This window comes from Pungitius pungitius, chromosome 11 (assembly GCF_949316345.1).
Source record: "Pungitius pungitius chromosome 11, fPunPun2.1, whole genome shotgun sequence".
In the NCBI taxonomy this organism is placed as follows: domain Eukaryota; kingdom Metazoa; phylum Chordata; class Actinopteri; order Perciformes; family Gasterosteidae; genus Pungitius; species Pungitius pungitius.
In genome coordinates, this window is record NC_084910.1 from 11730446 (window position 1) to 11745113 (window position 14668).

Consider the following 14668-nt stretch of genomic DNA (forward strand, 5'->3'; position numbering starts at 1 on the left):
CATCAGCAACCTTCAGGAGCTTGACGGACTGGTGACTGGAGGTGCAGCTGTTGGTGTACAGGGAGAAGAGCAGAGGGGAAAGAACGCAGCCTTGGGGGGAACCGGTGCTGATGGACCGAGAGGCAGAGACGTGTTTCCCCAGCTTCACGTGCTGCTTCCTGTCGGACAGGAAGTCAGTGATCCACTTGCAGGTGGAGTCGGGCACGTGTATCGACATACTATACAATTACATTTGACATTTTACTGTACTATACTGTGACAATTGAATTCGAATTTACGAGAAAGTATACTAGGACTTTTCTGTGTATATAATACGTTGACTATACTATAACTTTTTTTATAACGTTTTGTCAGTCCTGCAATAATCTGACAATAATCATCTCCGCCCTCCTGCGACCCTGAACGGGATAAGCAGTTAAATAGGATGAAAGGGTGTATATACTAGATTATTTTTTACATAATATACAATTGTTTTTAAATGGCTTTTTAATATACACACCAGTGGCGGCTGGTGAATTTTATTGTAGGGGGGGGCTCAATAAAGTTTTTTTTTTTTACATGCAAACGAAGCATTCTGGTGCATTCTGACAAAATAATAAAGACAAAATAGAACATTTTCTTACAAAGGCAAATGGGGCTAAGGAAAAAGTTTTAACTTAATTTATTTGCCTTATATAATTTAGTAAGATTAAGTGCAAATACATCAATAGAAATTGGGAATTATACACAAGTTAACATTCTAACAAGTTAACAGAATGTGATTCTAAAATGGGTGAGTGTGTTACGGCCAATCTATTGTGTTGGTCAGTGTTGGGAAAGTTCACTTTCTACACTGTAAATTATTTCCCCGTTAAATAACAGGAATTTACTGGCAGCAGGGTTACCATTATTTTCATGTTATTTTAACAGTTTATTCCTGTTAATGTTTTTTTACAGTGCACACCCGTAATGTTTTTTAACAGGAATTTACTGGCAGCAGGGTTACCATTATTTTCATGTTATTTTAACGGTTTATTCCTGTTAATGTTTTTTTACAGTGCACACCCGTAATGTTTTTTAACAGGACTTTACTGGCAGCAGGGTTACCATTATTTTCATGTTAAATCACCATTTATTTAGTTTCCTTTAAATATTGCTTTTAAAATGTATTGATTATTATTTTAGCATAGTAATGTGTACCATTGATTGTAATATACATATTTCTAGCTTGAGTTATTATAAGAATAGGCATAATACATCACATAACACTTAAGTGAAAGAAAACGAATAGTTCCATGTTCAAATTAACTTTTTTATTGTAATAGAAACACTGAAAGTTAAATACTTACAAATGTAGGCACATATAGATCGGATCAATCACAGAAAAATACACTACATTGCCCAGAACGCACCTGAACACACCTCCACTGAAAGAGAGAGAGAGAGAGAGAGAGACATAAATAATAGAAAGTCTGAAAAGTAAAATTTATTGGCAAATGGCAAAGAGCATGAATGTATGTATCTATCTCACCTTTTTGAAATGAAATCCCACTGGAAGTCCATCAGTCTGCGCAAGAGGCTGGCGATGTGTGAATTTACCGTTCTTTTTTTCCCCTTTGCAGCCTTTGTCCCCTTTTCTGGGTTTATACCCACAAAGCGTCTGAAAAATTATACACGGGTTGGAAATCTAGTAATTCACACAGACTAACACTACAACAAGACAACAAATGTCCATGAACTATCCTCAACATACTATCCTATGCATCTATGAATATTGTAAGTTGCACTAAAACTTTCTAAAGCAAAGTTAATTGCTAAATCCCATCACCAGACCTGCTGAAACCATGCTTGAGCCACAGCTAGGCCAGAACAAATGCAGGTGTTAACAGACAATGTCTTACCTCTGGATGAATTCAAGTGTGCACGCTGCCTCCTCTTGGTACTGTAGGTTGAAGATATAAAAACCGGAGAAAAAAGACGCCAGCCCTGTCACAAAGGTCGACTGGATCCCTTCGCCCACAATCTGGCCCTCAATGCTGAGCATCCAGCGTTGGAAGTGGTTTCCTGTTTCTCCTGAAACAGAAATGTTTTAACTGTCAAATTTCTGTTTTAGTTTTCATTTTGAATACAGAGTTTAGTTTGATACCATTTAATTCACTACATACAACACTAAAACCAACTTACCAAGAAGTATCAGACGAGGCGTTGCAGGTAAAGCTAGTGAACTCTCAAGGTCAGCTGCACTGGCATATCAAGTCCTGAGACATCTTCGGAAAAGTGAGACAGAAGAAGATGGATGACTTGATAGGACAGCTCGACATCATCATCAAGCTGACTTCCTTCATCCTTTCATTTGTCGGTTTAGTCTTGAACAACACAAGACTTATTGATAGATTATAAGACACCATTCAAATGTCCACCTGGTTCTGAGGGATACATGCAGTGAGATCTTCTTGATCAGCAGTGTGATCAGGGATAGTGCCCTGCATCTGCATCTGTAATTAAAAACAAAAACAAATGTAATGTAAAATAGACACACCCAGGGTGGGAAATTAGCACCTGCCACAAGCCAATGGCGGGTGACTTTGCCTCGCATACAAGCCACAGTGGCGGGTGGAGTGGTTTTCAGCGCTCTAGTCTGTGACACATATAGCTAATCTGAAGTACAGACTAGAGGGCTACATTGGGATTGTGTGCCGCCGGGTCCCGCGAGACCCAACGCAAATCTCGCAGGAGCGCCAGCGGGCGGTTTAAAAAAAAACACAGCGGAATCAGAACCATCCCACACCAACCGTCCCGTATTACCCGGAACATCCCGAATTATGGGCAATTTAGATTTGTCCCGACCGGGACAGCTCCAGTCCCGATTTCCAATCACAGCCTGCTAAGTCAATGACGCGCGAATAACTCCCGGTTGTTGTGAAGTTGTGGCGCATCAGACCAGTGCGCGCGGGTGCCGGGTGGCCAGAGCGGAGCATGTGAAGTTGTGCAAGCCCGGCCGCCGACGCTAGCCCCCCCCCCGCCCCCGTTGAGACCGCCCGCTAGCCCCCCGTTGAGACCGCTAGCACTAGCATTATTTATAGATTTAGATCGTATACATGAACGGACATTAAAATAAGCGCATTGTTTTGTAAGATTAATGGACAAACTATCAAAACTTTGCTAGCTTGAATCACCTCGGCTCATTAGCAGCTAGCTAAATTAAACTTCATAGTGCAAGTCCGTGGCGTTTAGTATACCTCAACATCACTGATAAATGTTAACTATGCATGACTTTAAAGAAATTCTAGTTAATCTCACCGGATTGTTGTGGTTTTCCTCGATGTAACCAGAGCGATTCTCCGACATGGAATGGCCGTGTGTCCGTTGCGTTGCAGGTTCAAATGCCTTCTTACTCGCTCTTTGCCAGAATGCAAAAAATACTGTATGAACCTGTTATTTCAGAAAGTGGCGCGAACGTGATCAGAAAGACACACACACACACATCTACACACACAGATTTGGAGCGCAGTTAGTCAATTAAATGTTAGGTGTCTCGTTTAAAATCGGGAGGTATGATTATGGTAATAAAAGCAAGATGATTCTTTATAACATTTGCAGTACAGAAATCACGTGGTGTTCTGTCTAACCTTCATTCAGTGAATGCATACAATATTTAATTTCTTAGTATGCAACATCGACAATATTGAATTAGTCATTGTTTTGCAACTTACAAAACCATACCAGACCATCTAACTCTGGCCGCCATCTTTGAATGTTCGGTTGTGCTGTTAAATAACAAAAATGAATGTTATTTAGCAATGAGGTGTTAAATAACATACACGAGGCGTTATTTAACATGTATTCCCTAAAAATTTACAGTAAGCTGCAGTTATTACAAATAACAGGTAAATCATGTTGAAATTTGGGTGTAAATTAACGGAAACATTTAACAGTGTACATGAACTAGTTCAAAGTTCAGTTCACAAATTTTAAAATTAACTAGTTCCATTCATAGTTCAAACTTCAAAATATTTGAACTAAGTTCACAGTTCCAACTAGTTCAGTTCTTTTTTCCATATGTTGCTGCAAGCTATTATTTTTCAAAATTATTGCCACAGCCCATATAGAACCACAGACAGCAATTATTTTATCAGTTTTAACACTGAAGCTATGCATCAGATTTAATCTTCATATCCAATTTTGAATCCTTATCCAACCAGGGTTTACATTAGCATTGAGGGGACAGCATTACCCCACTGTTGCTTTAATGTTGCTGTCCATTCACTCCACACTAGCAGCAGCTACAGCGTTCACTCCTACAGTACATTCTCAAACACATGCTGCTTGAATGGTCTTTTTTAAATCAGGAAATATTAAAAGAAAAACAGGACAGAAATCATTAAGGTGCAAATGTTTGCAAAGAAAGGTCAGATTCCTCCCATCCTCACCGACCTTGTCAGTAACTTCATAAAACTCTTTTAAATTATTATACGCCACCTCTTTGCTACACGCAGCTGTCGCCTCTATGCATTTCTTTTTTTTTTTTATGACGCTGTCCCCACCCCCCTAGCTCTCTTTGCTCAAGCACGTGAGTGCGAGCCCCAAATCCTCATTGAAAATGCATTGAAGGCTCGATTATCGAAAAAAAAGTTTTAACATGAGAGTCAACGGGAGAATGCTTGGGCAATTTTCCATGTCAATGAATTCGCCTCGAGAGAGGCGGGACTCGCGGCGGGCGCGCGCGCGACCATTTGAAACATGACCTGAATCTGACGAATCTGATTGGACAATGACAGATAATTTGTCTAGAACACTGAAAACTACTTTTGCTGTGATAGAATTTGTTGAACCCAGCAGGTGGGGCGTTGCCCAAATCGCCCCTATACACCATCCGCCCCTGATACACACTATAGACACAATGGCATAGTATTCCTTGACTTTTATGACATGCTAGAATTTGCTAGTTGTCAATTAAATATCTATGGGGACATCTTTCATTCCATACTACTCTTCAATTGCTCCATGGGTACTATTATTGTCTTCATAATCAAGATGTTATGAGACATTTAAAGCTGATTAGACAACTTCCTTTTTCATAGCAATACATACATAGTGCAGAAACCTTTTGACCTTCTGATATATTTGCACCGGTACAGACTCCAGATCATTACAGTCACTATGAAGTCGGCTCTAGGACATTAGACAGCCATACCTAATTTTGTTAAGCTAGTTGTAACCCAATATTAAGGCCAAGGTCCTCCGCTCAGACTACGTCGATGCTCGGCCCTAAATAACAACTCCCTTCCTCCTCAAAAATTTGGGGAAATTGTAACATAGTGTATGAGTTGCAGCCAACAATGTGATTTGTGTTGTCACAATGACTTTTGACCATTAAATTGAATCACTTTAGTCTTAAATGATAGTGCATGTTTGTGCCACATTTCAAGAAATGTGCTCAACGTGTTCTTGAAATGTCAGATCCGCGAAGAATGAGCTGACGTGGATTCACATCGACCTGGAACCAGATGAATCTGATCTGAAGAGTTAAAACAACAAAAAAAAGATTTTTAGTAATATCACATCAAAAGGGATGGTTCACTGAGATTGGAGTACCCTGTTCCAGAGTTCTGTGGAAAGTTTCTTTTAAACAAGACTCACCGTATGACAGGTCTGTCAGACATTTAGATCCTATACGTATTTCTGACTAACAATCAACATAATTAATGTAATCTGTTGTGCTTGAGTGACAATGATGGGTAAACATTAGATTTTTTTTCTGTACATAAAACTTGCCTCTCTGGGGACCGTCACCTTATCGTAGTGGAGAGGTTTGTGTGTCCCTATGACCCTGAGGGCAGTTTTCGGGAGCCTTGGGCTCCTGGTAGGGTTACCCTTGGAAAAGTGGTCTCAGACGAGGGACCAGACTAAGAATGGTCCAAAAAGACCCTATGAAAAAGTGGAAGAGGAAAGGAGCTACCCGGCCCGGAGGAAGTCCGGGGCCCCCATTTGGAGCCAGGCCCTGATGAAGGGCCCGACAGCAAGCGTCTGGTGGCCTGGCTGGCCGCGGAACCTGGCCTGTCATAGCCCGAAGGAGTGACGCGGCATCTCATGACTCTAACCCCCATGGGCTCCCCACTTGTGGAGGAAACTGATGGGGTCGGGTGCGCACGCGCAGCCACACACAAAGACAACAATTTGTTGTCAAAGATGTCGAATGCACCGGCCGCTGCTGTGCCATTCGTCGTGAGCTTTGGGTTCAAAACCTTCCAACAAGACGGCAACAAAAGAACCGCGCAATGCAAAATATGCGCCATTACAATAAAAGATTCTGGCTCAACAACGTTAAATTTGATCAGGCATCTGAAAACCCACCCTTATAGGTGAGTAAACATGTTTAGCTAAGCAATTATTGACCATCTACCGCAGGGGTGTCAAACTCATTTCAGTTCGGGCCAGATGCCGACTTCGACCGAACGCGGGCCACTGACGATCGGCGTGAACGGCTGACGGGGTGGCGCTGGCGGTTCGGCCAACGGTTCACGGACGTCGGAATGTATGCACTCCAGTGGCGGACCGTTTATTCTGCGATCTCCTTAAACTGTCTCTGCTCTGCTCACTGAAGCAAAACAATACGTGGACAATAAATATCAGAGCCAAGAGCAGCGAGTGTAGTCAACTACTGCTGCTAACACATCCCGTCAGACCAGGATTATTTATATATATCCATTAATGAACTTCTCTCCTCTTGTTACCCTAGTAACCGCTGTCATTACAGACGGTTGCATCGATTTTTACTGTGAAATTCTATGTACTTCCGGTTTAGCGGCTACGCTTCGTATTTTCATTTTATGGGAAAAAACACCAAAAAAAATTAACGGAGTAAAAAGTTGTTGGTATGGTTTTGGTCATATAAGCGGCTGAAGATGAGATGAGATAAAACTTGCCTGATATTTTCCATGTATGACTATGTAATAACTGCAGAGACAGCAGAGCCTGAATGCAACCTTGAACAAGAGGATATCTCAAAATGTTGATACTATTCTACTATGACGAGTTTGTAGTGACAAGATGAGATGATGTTCTGGAGACATTCGCACTGTAAACTGTCACACTGAGGTATCGTTCTTTTCAATGAGCAAGCTACCCTTAACTTTGCAAAATAAATACACTTAATACCTAATCAACATACAGACCAATGACAAATTGCATTTCTTTTTAAAATATCCTAAATGGCCAGTATTTTCTCTAAATCCACATAAATAGAAAGGATTATTTTTTGCCAATAAATAAGTACACTTCCTGTGCATTGGGAGTTGCATTGAGGGCTAGAAAGGAATCTGGCGATTCCGATTAAGGTGACTCTGAAAAGGCTTTGTGCAAAACCCATATTCACACAGGTCCGATGTGTCCTTGGGTGCAGTGTTGAATTCTCCGTCCTTTAATGTGTCGCCTTTTAACAGCAATGTCTGCCCATGAGGTTAGAAAACAATCAGTAAACCCAGCTGAGGGTTGACGTCCAGGATGCAGGTGCAGTCTGCATTCACCACTTCATGGTGGGAGTCGATCTTGCATCATAGGTTGGCATCATACTTGCCGTGCTCCAGGTAACGGTTCTCTGTCACGTCTCAAAGCAGTGGTTCTGGCCGTCTCGCTCTTCTTCCCTCTGCTGTCTTGACTGGAGATAAAATAATGAATAGAGGTGTTACATTTACTCTGGTATCAAATGTAGTTGCAGACTTATTCACTACCGGTCTCACTCACAGGGCACAGTGGTTCCATATCGCAGTGGGTTCATGACAATAAGCCTGCTCTTCAGTTATGTTCTGGTCTCATTAAACAGGCAAAATTCAAATAAATGTAGGTTCAAAACGCTACAAAGACACTGATCTTATGTTTCACAAAGATGAATTGTGAGGTTTCTGTGAAAGTCTGCTTTTAAAGGAAACACAGGACAATCATAAATGGTTTACATTTTGTTTATTGGTTTGTCAATCATGTAGCTTGCTGGAATGTGCAACAATTATGGAATGTTTCCAATATTGCTAAGAAAGTAAGACATTCAGATGTTAAGGGACCTAGTACTCCTCTCCTTCATCCTCATCCTCCTTCCCGACGCTGTCTGCGCCCACCTCGTCGTAATCCTTCTCCAGGGCGGCCATGTCCTCTCTGGCCTCAGAGAACTCTCCCTCCTCCATGCCCTCTCCAACGTACCAGTGAACGAAGGCCCTCTTGGCGTACATGAGGTCGAACTTGTGGTCGAGTCGAGCCCAGGCCTCTGCGATGGCGGTGGTGTTGCTCAGCATGCACACTGCCCTCTGCACCTTGGCCAGGTCTCCTCCAGGAACCACGGTGGGGGGCTGGTAGTTGATGCCCACCTTGAAGCCGGTCGGGCACCAGTCCACAAACTGGATGCTGCGCTTGGTCTTGATGGTGGCGATGGCCGAGTTGACGTCTTTGGGCACCACGTCTCCGCGGTACAGCAGGCAGCAGGCCATGTACTTGCCGTGGCGAGGGTCGCACTTCACCATCTGATTGGCTGGCTCAAAGCAGGCGTTGGTGATGTCAGCCACCGAGAGCTGCTCGTGATAGGCCTTCTCCGCGGAGATGACTGGGGCGTAGGTGGCCAGAGGGAAGTGGATGCGAGGGTAGGGCACCAGATTGGTCTGGAACTCGGTCAGGTCCACGTTGAGGGCACCGTCGAAGCGCAGGGAGGCGGTGATGGAGGAGACAATCTGTCCGATCAGCCTGTTGAGGTTGGTGTAGCTGGGACGCTCGATATCAAGGTTCCTGCGGCAGATGTCGTAGATGGCCTCGTTGTCTACCATGAAGGCGCAGTCAGAGTGCTCTAGGGTGGTGTGGGTGGTCAGGATGGAGTTGTAGGGCTCTACGACAGCTGTGGACACCTGGGGGGCCGGGTAGACCGCAAACTCAAGCTTGGACTTTTTGCCGTAGTCGACAGAAAGACGCTCCATCAGCAGAGAGGTGAAGCCGGAGCCAGTTCCTCCTCCAAAAGAGTGGAAGATGAAGAAGCCTTGGAGCCCTGTGCACTGATCAGCCTGAAAAAAAATAGAATGACGAAATAAGTGTTATTGCCATAATCACCAGGTTTAGAGAAACAGGGGAAAGATGATATTAGACCTCACCAGTTTGCGTGTTCTGTCAAGAACCAGGTCGATGATCTCCTTGCCGACTGTGTAGTGACCGCGAGCGTAGTTGTTGGCAGCGTCCTCCTTACCAGTGATCATCTGCTCCGGGTGGAAGAGCTGACGATATGTCCCAGTTCGCACCTCATCTGCAGAGCAACGAGAACACTGGTTTAGAACGATGCTCCCTTTCACGACAAGAATTTAAACGCTGTTGGTTGTGGTTTGATCCAGGATTTCAGTTCCCCAACAGATGTCTGCACATGTTGGCAAAATGTAATAAAGTGAACCGTTTCATTATAGAAACCCAACTTACCGATGACTGTTGGCTCCAGGTCCACAAAGACCGCTCTGGGAACATGTTTACCAGCTCCAGTCTCACTGAAGAAGGTGTTGAAGGAGTCGTCCCCTCCTCCGATGGTCTTGCCGCTGGGCATCTGTCCATCCGGCTGGATGCCGTGCTCCAAGCAGTAGAGCTCCCAGCAGGCATTGCCCATCTGGACTCCGGCTTGGCCGACATGCATGGAAATACACTCACGCTGCAGAGAAAATGCAAAGATCAGCCACCACGTACGCATGCTAACGACTTAGCACAGTAAGTTAGCCGCTTTCATCTATATCAGTTTCCTCTACTACGATAACAGGGGACTAGAAAAAATATGCACGCCGTTTAGCCCTGACACATGCGCATGTGTGCGCGTGCACGTGGCGCTCGCACCAGCTGACAGACTACCAATCGGAAGTGGTAGTAATCCTATGGGAGACACCGTATATGCCTGCAAACACAACATACTTCTAAACTATTCCTTCTTTATTAATAAAGCTCTACATTGCGATGTGCTCTAAACTGAAGATATTGATAGTCTAGACAATGTTTTCATCATTGGTGTGTGTGCGTGTGTGTGTGTGAGGGGGGAGTTTATCAAAACTCATAAAGTGTCGATATTGTTCTAAAAATGCTGCGCGGACCATGCGCGTGTGAATGCTGCTTTAGAGTCCGCTATGGGGTTTATCATTCTGCGTAATTGCTATTTTAAAATACTATCGATAGCCCATTTACAGCGATTGCGTATCTCACTCACGACTTGGTTGAAATTAGTGAACGTTGCATGATGGGATTGAGTAGCGAGCATTCCCAGGGTTAGCTAAACATCTGTAGCCTCATTCATTGTAATAAAAACAGACAAGTCTGACTTCGATTCGGTCACGTTATATAACAAGTCACGCATGAGGGATTAAAGCGGGAAAATATCACAATTACATGTGTTTTAAAGATCCACCAACATGTAATTTTGACTAGACACTCACCATTTTTTCGAGTTGTTAAATACTGCTTCTGACCGACGTTGAAGGATCGGTTGCTGAAGGCAGGAGTGGCGAGCGGAAGTGAAACTGCTCAGTCTACTTGTTTTCAAGCGGGAGGGGCCAATAGGGCGCAGCCAATAGGGCGGAGCCAGTGGGGCGGAGCCAATGACGAGCAGTCAATGGGGTGGTTTGAGTTACCATTATGCGCAGCTCGAAATGTTCAGTTATACATTTCTGCTTTGTCATCCAGGGGAAATTTGAATCGATAAGGTTTTATTGGTCCCAATTGTTTTCTCTCATATAGTATGTACTCCAACGTTTGACTAATACGCAATGTCTGATTTTTTTAATAACTTTTTTTCATTTTTTTTTAATGTCAAAATTTAAGATTTGAGATTGATTTTGTCAATCTGTGAGGCGGAAGGTGTCAAAATTCACAATCTAGGACTTCCTGTTGCCACTATACTATAATTCTAAATTGTCATATTATTGTCTTCATTATCAGGATGTTATGAGACATTTAAAGGTGATTAGACAACTTCCTTTTTCATAGCAATACATACATCCCAGTGAGGATTTTTTTAGTTGAAAAGACGATGAATAGACGTCTATGCCCAATGTTGACAAGACGTTGCAAAATTGTTTAAAAGTTAAAGTTTTTTTAACGTCTATTCGTAGACTTTGAAAAGACGTCTATGTTTAGACCACATATCAACGTGATTTTTAATATGGTAAAATGTCGTCCTCTACTTTGTGCTATAGCATTATTTTATAGGTTTAAAAAGAAATTACGTCCACATTTGTACGTTTACCACCGATAATAAAAATCACGTTGAAAATCGGTCTAAACCTAGACGTCTTTTCAACGTCTACTAATAGACGTTGAAAAAACATTCACTTTTAAACCAATTTTCAACGTATCTTCAACGTCGGGCCATAGACGTCTATTCAATGAAGTCTTTTCAATGAATAAATTGCTCGGTGGAAAAGTACAAGTTAAACACAGTCACAGTTGTCATGTCAACAGCCCGTGACAAGGACAACACATTTGATAAATTTGCATTTATTCATATCAATATAACACTTAACACTTTTCCTATACAAAAATAAAATATATTTTGTGAAAATAAACTATGAAATTATAAGTCCAGCAACAACATGAACCAGTTAGCAGTGTTGGGAAAGTTCACTTTCTACATGAACTACTTCAAAGTTCAGTTCACAAAATTTAAAATGAACTAGTTCAGTTCATAGTTCAGTTTTTTTCTCCATATATTGCTGCAAGCTATCATTTTTCAAAATTATTGCCACAGCCCATATAGAACCACAGACAGCAATTATTTTATCAGTTTTAACACTGAAGCTATGCATCAGATTTAATCTTCATATCCAATTTTGAATCCTTATCCAACCAGGGTTTACATTAGCATTGAGGGGACAGTATTTCCCCTTTGTTGCTTTAATGTTGCTGTCCATTCACTCCACACTAGCAGCAGCTGCAGCGTTCACCCCTACAGTACATTCTCAAAACACATGCTGCTTGAATGGTCTTTTTTAAATAAGGAATTATTAAAAGAAAAACAGGACAGAAATCATTAAGGTGCAAATGTTTGCAAAGAAAGGTCAGATTCCTCCCATCCTCACCGACCTTGTCATTAACTTCATAAAACTCAATTATTATACGCCTTTGCTACACGCAGCTGTCGCCTCCATGCATTTCTTTTTTTTTTATGACGCATGCGCGGTGCGACACTGGAGGCTGGTGTTGCCAGATTGGGTGTTTTTTCCGCTACTTATTAAGGCGCGTTTACGGTGTGTTTTCTATAGAAATCTGGCACCCTATTGAACGATGTTAACCTGAAAGAACGTCCCGTACATAGACACCAGAATGAACGAGTTCACAGTAACGTTCAGTTCATGTTCGCCCAAAATATGAACGAGTTCAGGCCCAACACTGCCAGTTAGTTTAGAATTTTGTGTTTGTAAACCATTTTTCGGAATCATTGGCACTTCATTTTCAGATTCTGTAACAAGATCTGGCTCTGAGTCACTTGAATCGAGATAGTATACCTGAAATCAGCTCCATATCCCTCATCGTCACTCAATCAGTTGCAGATGCCTCTAGTGAACATGTTAATTCAATTCAAATTCAAATCATTTTATTTTGTTTAACCCAAAATGAAAAATAAGCCTGAGGGAGCTTTACAGTCTGTAAACATGCAGCATCCTTTCCCAAAACCATCACATCGGCACAGGTAAAGCTCCCTTCAACTGGACAAAACCTAAGGGTGAACAGTGGAGGAGTGGGTGTGTACAGAAAGAACAACTTAAAGATGTACAGTACGTTTAATTCCTACGACAGAAATTATTCAAATATTCAGAGTAGTCCACCAGGTGTAAGGCAGGACAACTGCAGGGACAACCTCCCTCAGATGTAGCCTCCATCCACAGGAACCTGTGAGGAGGGAAGAACAAAAACTTTAGGGAAAAGGCAAAGTTTGTAGTTTGGGTTTATGATGACAGTAATAAAAAAGTGTAGCAGCAGGTGTTTTAGAACCGTTATTTATAGATTGTTTACTTATTACATCATAAACAAGGTAACAATTCATCTGCAACTTATGGCATTTCTGGAGTAACATTTCCAGGTATATTACACAGTACCATACTTTACAATGTTGCTTTAAGCATGGAGTAACTTACAATGTTTTGGCTAGTTTGTTTACAGGCCACAACTTGTTGAATTCAGCTGCGACCTATTTTCAGGCCGCGTTGGTTTAAAAACGTGTATTTTATACTTGAAATGGGAACGGCAATAATATGATATGGGTACAGCAACAACCTAACGCATTAGCAACACCAAACACAAGGAAAATACTCTATGACTTTTGGTCCAGTTCATGTTGAACGCTAGCATGCTCCAAGCTAGCATGCGAACTAGCAAACTATCTGTGCTAACGCTAACTAGCTTACCAAAAATAAGAGTCTTTCCCGTATCGAGTGGGCAGCACAAGTAAAATAACTGGTTATTGTTTCATTATGTTCTGTCTTTCTCTAGACTATACATAATGGACGATTAAAGCAGTCTTGCTTACTTGAACTTTATTGGTGTGCAGTCATCAATACTCGTAACGTAACGTTATCCCGTCCGCTCCGCGTGTGCGGTGTACCCTCTAAATCCGTCCCCCGTACAACAGTGCTTCAACAAACGATCCTATTGTCACAGTTATAGTTCCAGGTGTGCTTCATTCAAACACTCACGTACTCCCGGACACACTTCCCCTCGCGCTGCACCCTTGCGCATGCGCGTTACAGATGTGAGCAGAGTTAGGTGTTTTCAAGTAATATTTGAGATGGTACGCATTATTATGTCCTTAAAGCATATTGTTAACGAAACACACTATGTATTTCCATATTCATGACGTTTTAAGAAAAATCTTAAATGCGTTGAAATCACGTCTTTGCGTAGACCAAATTTTGCCGACCAGTTCATTCATTATTATGATAATCTTAATGATATTATCGTCTCTCTTTCAACCTTACGTTACAACATGACACATAATCAAGAAATTTACCCTTTTCTAGCACGTTGATGTTTCACGCACTTTTTCGCCGGTTGAAAAGATGTTGAAATGAGGTCTTAGACGTTCAGACGTCAACCTTATTTCAACGTTGAAATGACGTCTTGTGCTCACTTGGATAGTGCAGAAACCTTTTGACCTTCTGATATATTTGGATCGGTACAGTCTCCAGATCATAATGAAGTCGGCTGTAGGACATTAGACAGCCATACCTAATTTTGTTAAGCTAGTTGTAACCCAATATTAAGGCCAAGGTCCTCCGCTCAGACTACGTCGATGCTCGGCCCTAAATAACAACTCCCTTCCTCCTCAAAAATTTGGGGAAATTGTAACATAGTGTATGAGTTGCAGCCAACAATGTGATTTGTGTTGTCACAATGACTTTTGACCATTAAATTGAATCACTTTAGTCTTAAATGATAGTGCATGTTTGTGCCACATTTCAAGAAATGTGCTCAACGTGTTCTTGAAATGTCAGATCCGCGAAGAATGATCTGACGTGGGTTCACATCGACCTGGAACCAGATGAATCTGATCTGAAGAGTTGGCTGGACAACAGGAAGATATAATGCCTCGAGCCATAAGAATACTACGGAAAATCACATAACCTGAGATCTTTAACTATGTTCTGTTCAGTTTATGAAATCATACTGAACACCCCCAAAAGAGAAAAGCAAACCG

At 42.1% G+C, this 14668-nt stretch overlaps 1 protein-coding gene and 1 long non-coding RNA gene across 4 annotated transcripts; both read right to left on the reverse strand.

Annotated features, from left to right (window-relative positions):
- Nucleotides 1–1002: 1002 nt before the first annotated feature.
- Nucleotides 1003–3918, reverse strand: LOC134132879 (uncharacterized). Of its 3 annotated transcripts, none has more exons than XR_009957070.1 (5): nucleotides 3280–3918; nucleotides 2400–2474; nucleotides 2164–2246; nucleotides 1511–2052; nucleotides 1003–1406 (listed from the first exon to the last, which is right to left on the reverse strand). It is a non-coding gene; the product is annotated as an uncharacterized LOC134132879 (long non-coding RNA). The 3 variants fall into 3 exon arrangements; XR_009957068.1 differs by lacking the exon at nucleotides 3280–3918 and having other exon boundaries at nucleotides 1511–1639; nucleotides 1881–2052; nucleotides 2400–2925; XR_009957069.1 differs by lacking the exon at nucleotides 3280–3918 and having other exon boundaries at nucleotides 2400–2930.
- Nucleotides 3919–7952: 4034 nt separating this feature from the next.
- On the reverse strand, nucleotides 7953–10430 carry LOC119197062 (tubulin alpha chain-like). The gene is made up of 4 exons (XM_037453017.2): nucleotides 10413–10430; nucleotides 9421–9643; nucleotides 9105–9253; nucleotides 7953–9017 (listed from the first exon to the last, which is right to left on the reverse strand). The coding sequence occupies exons 1-4, from the start codon at nucleotides 10413–10415 to the stop codon at nucleotides 8037–8039; spliced, it is 1356 nt and encodes a 451-aa protein (XP_037308914.2). The 5' UTR covers nucleotides 10416–10430; the 3' UTR covers nucleotides 7953–8036.
- Nucleotides 10431–14668: the final 4238 nt, after the last annotated feature.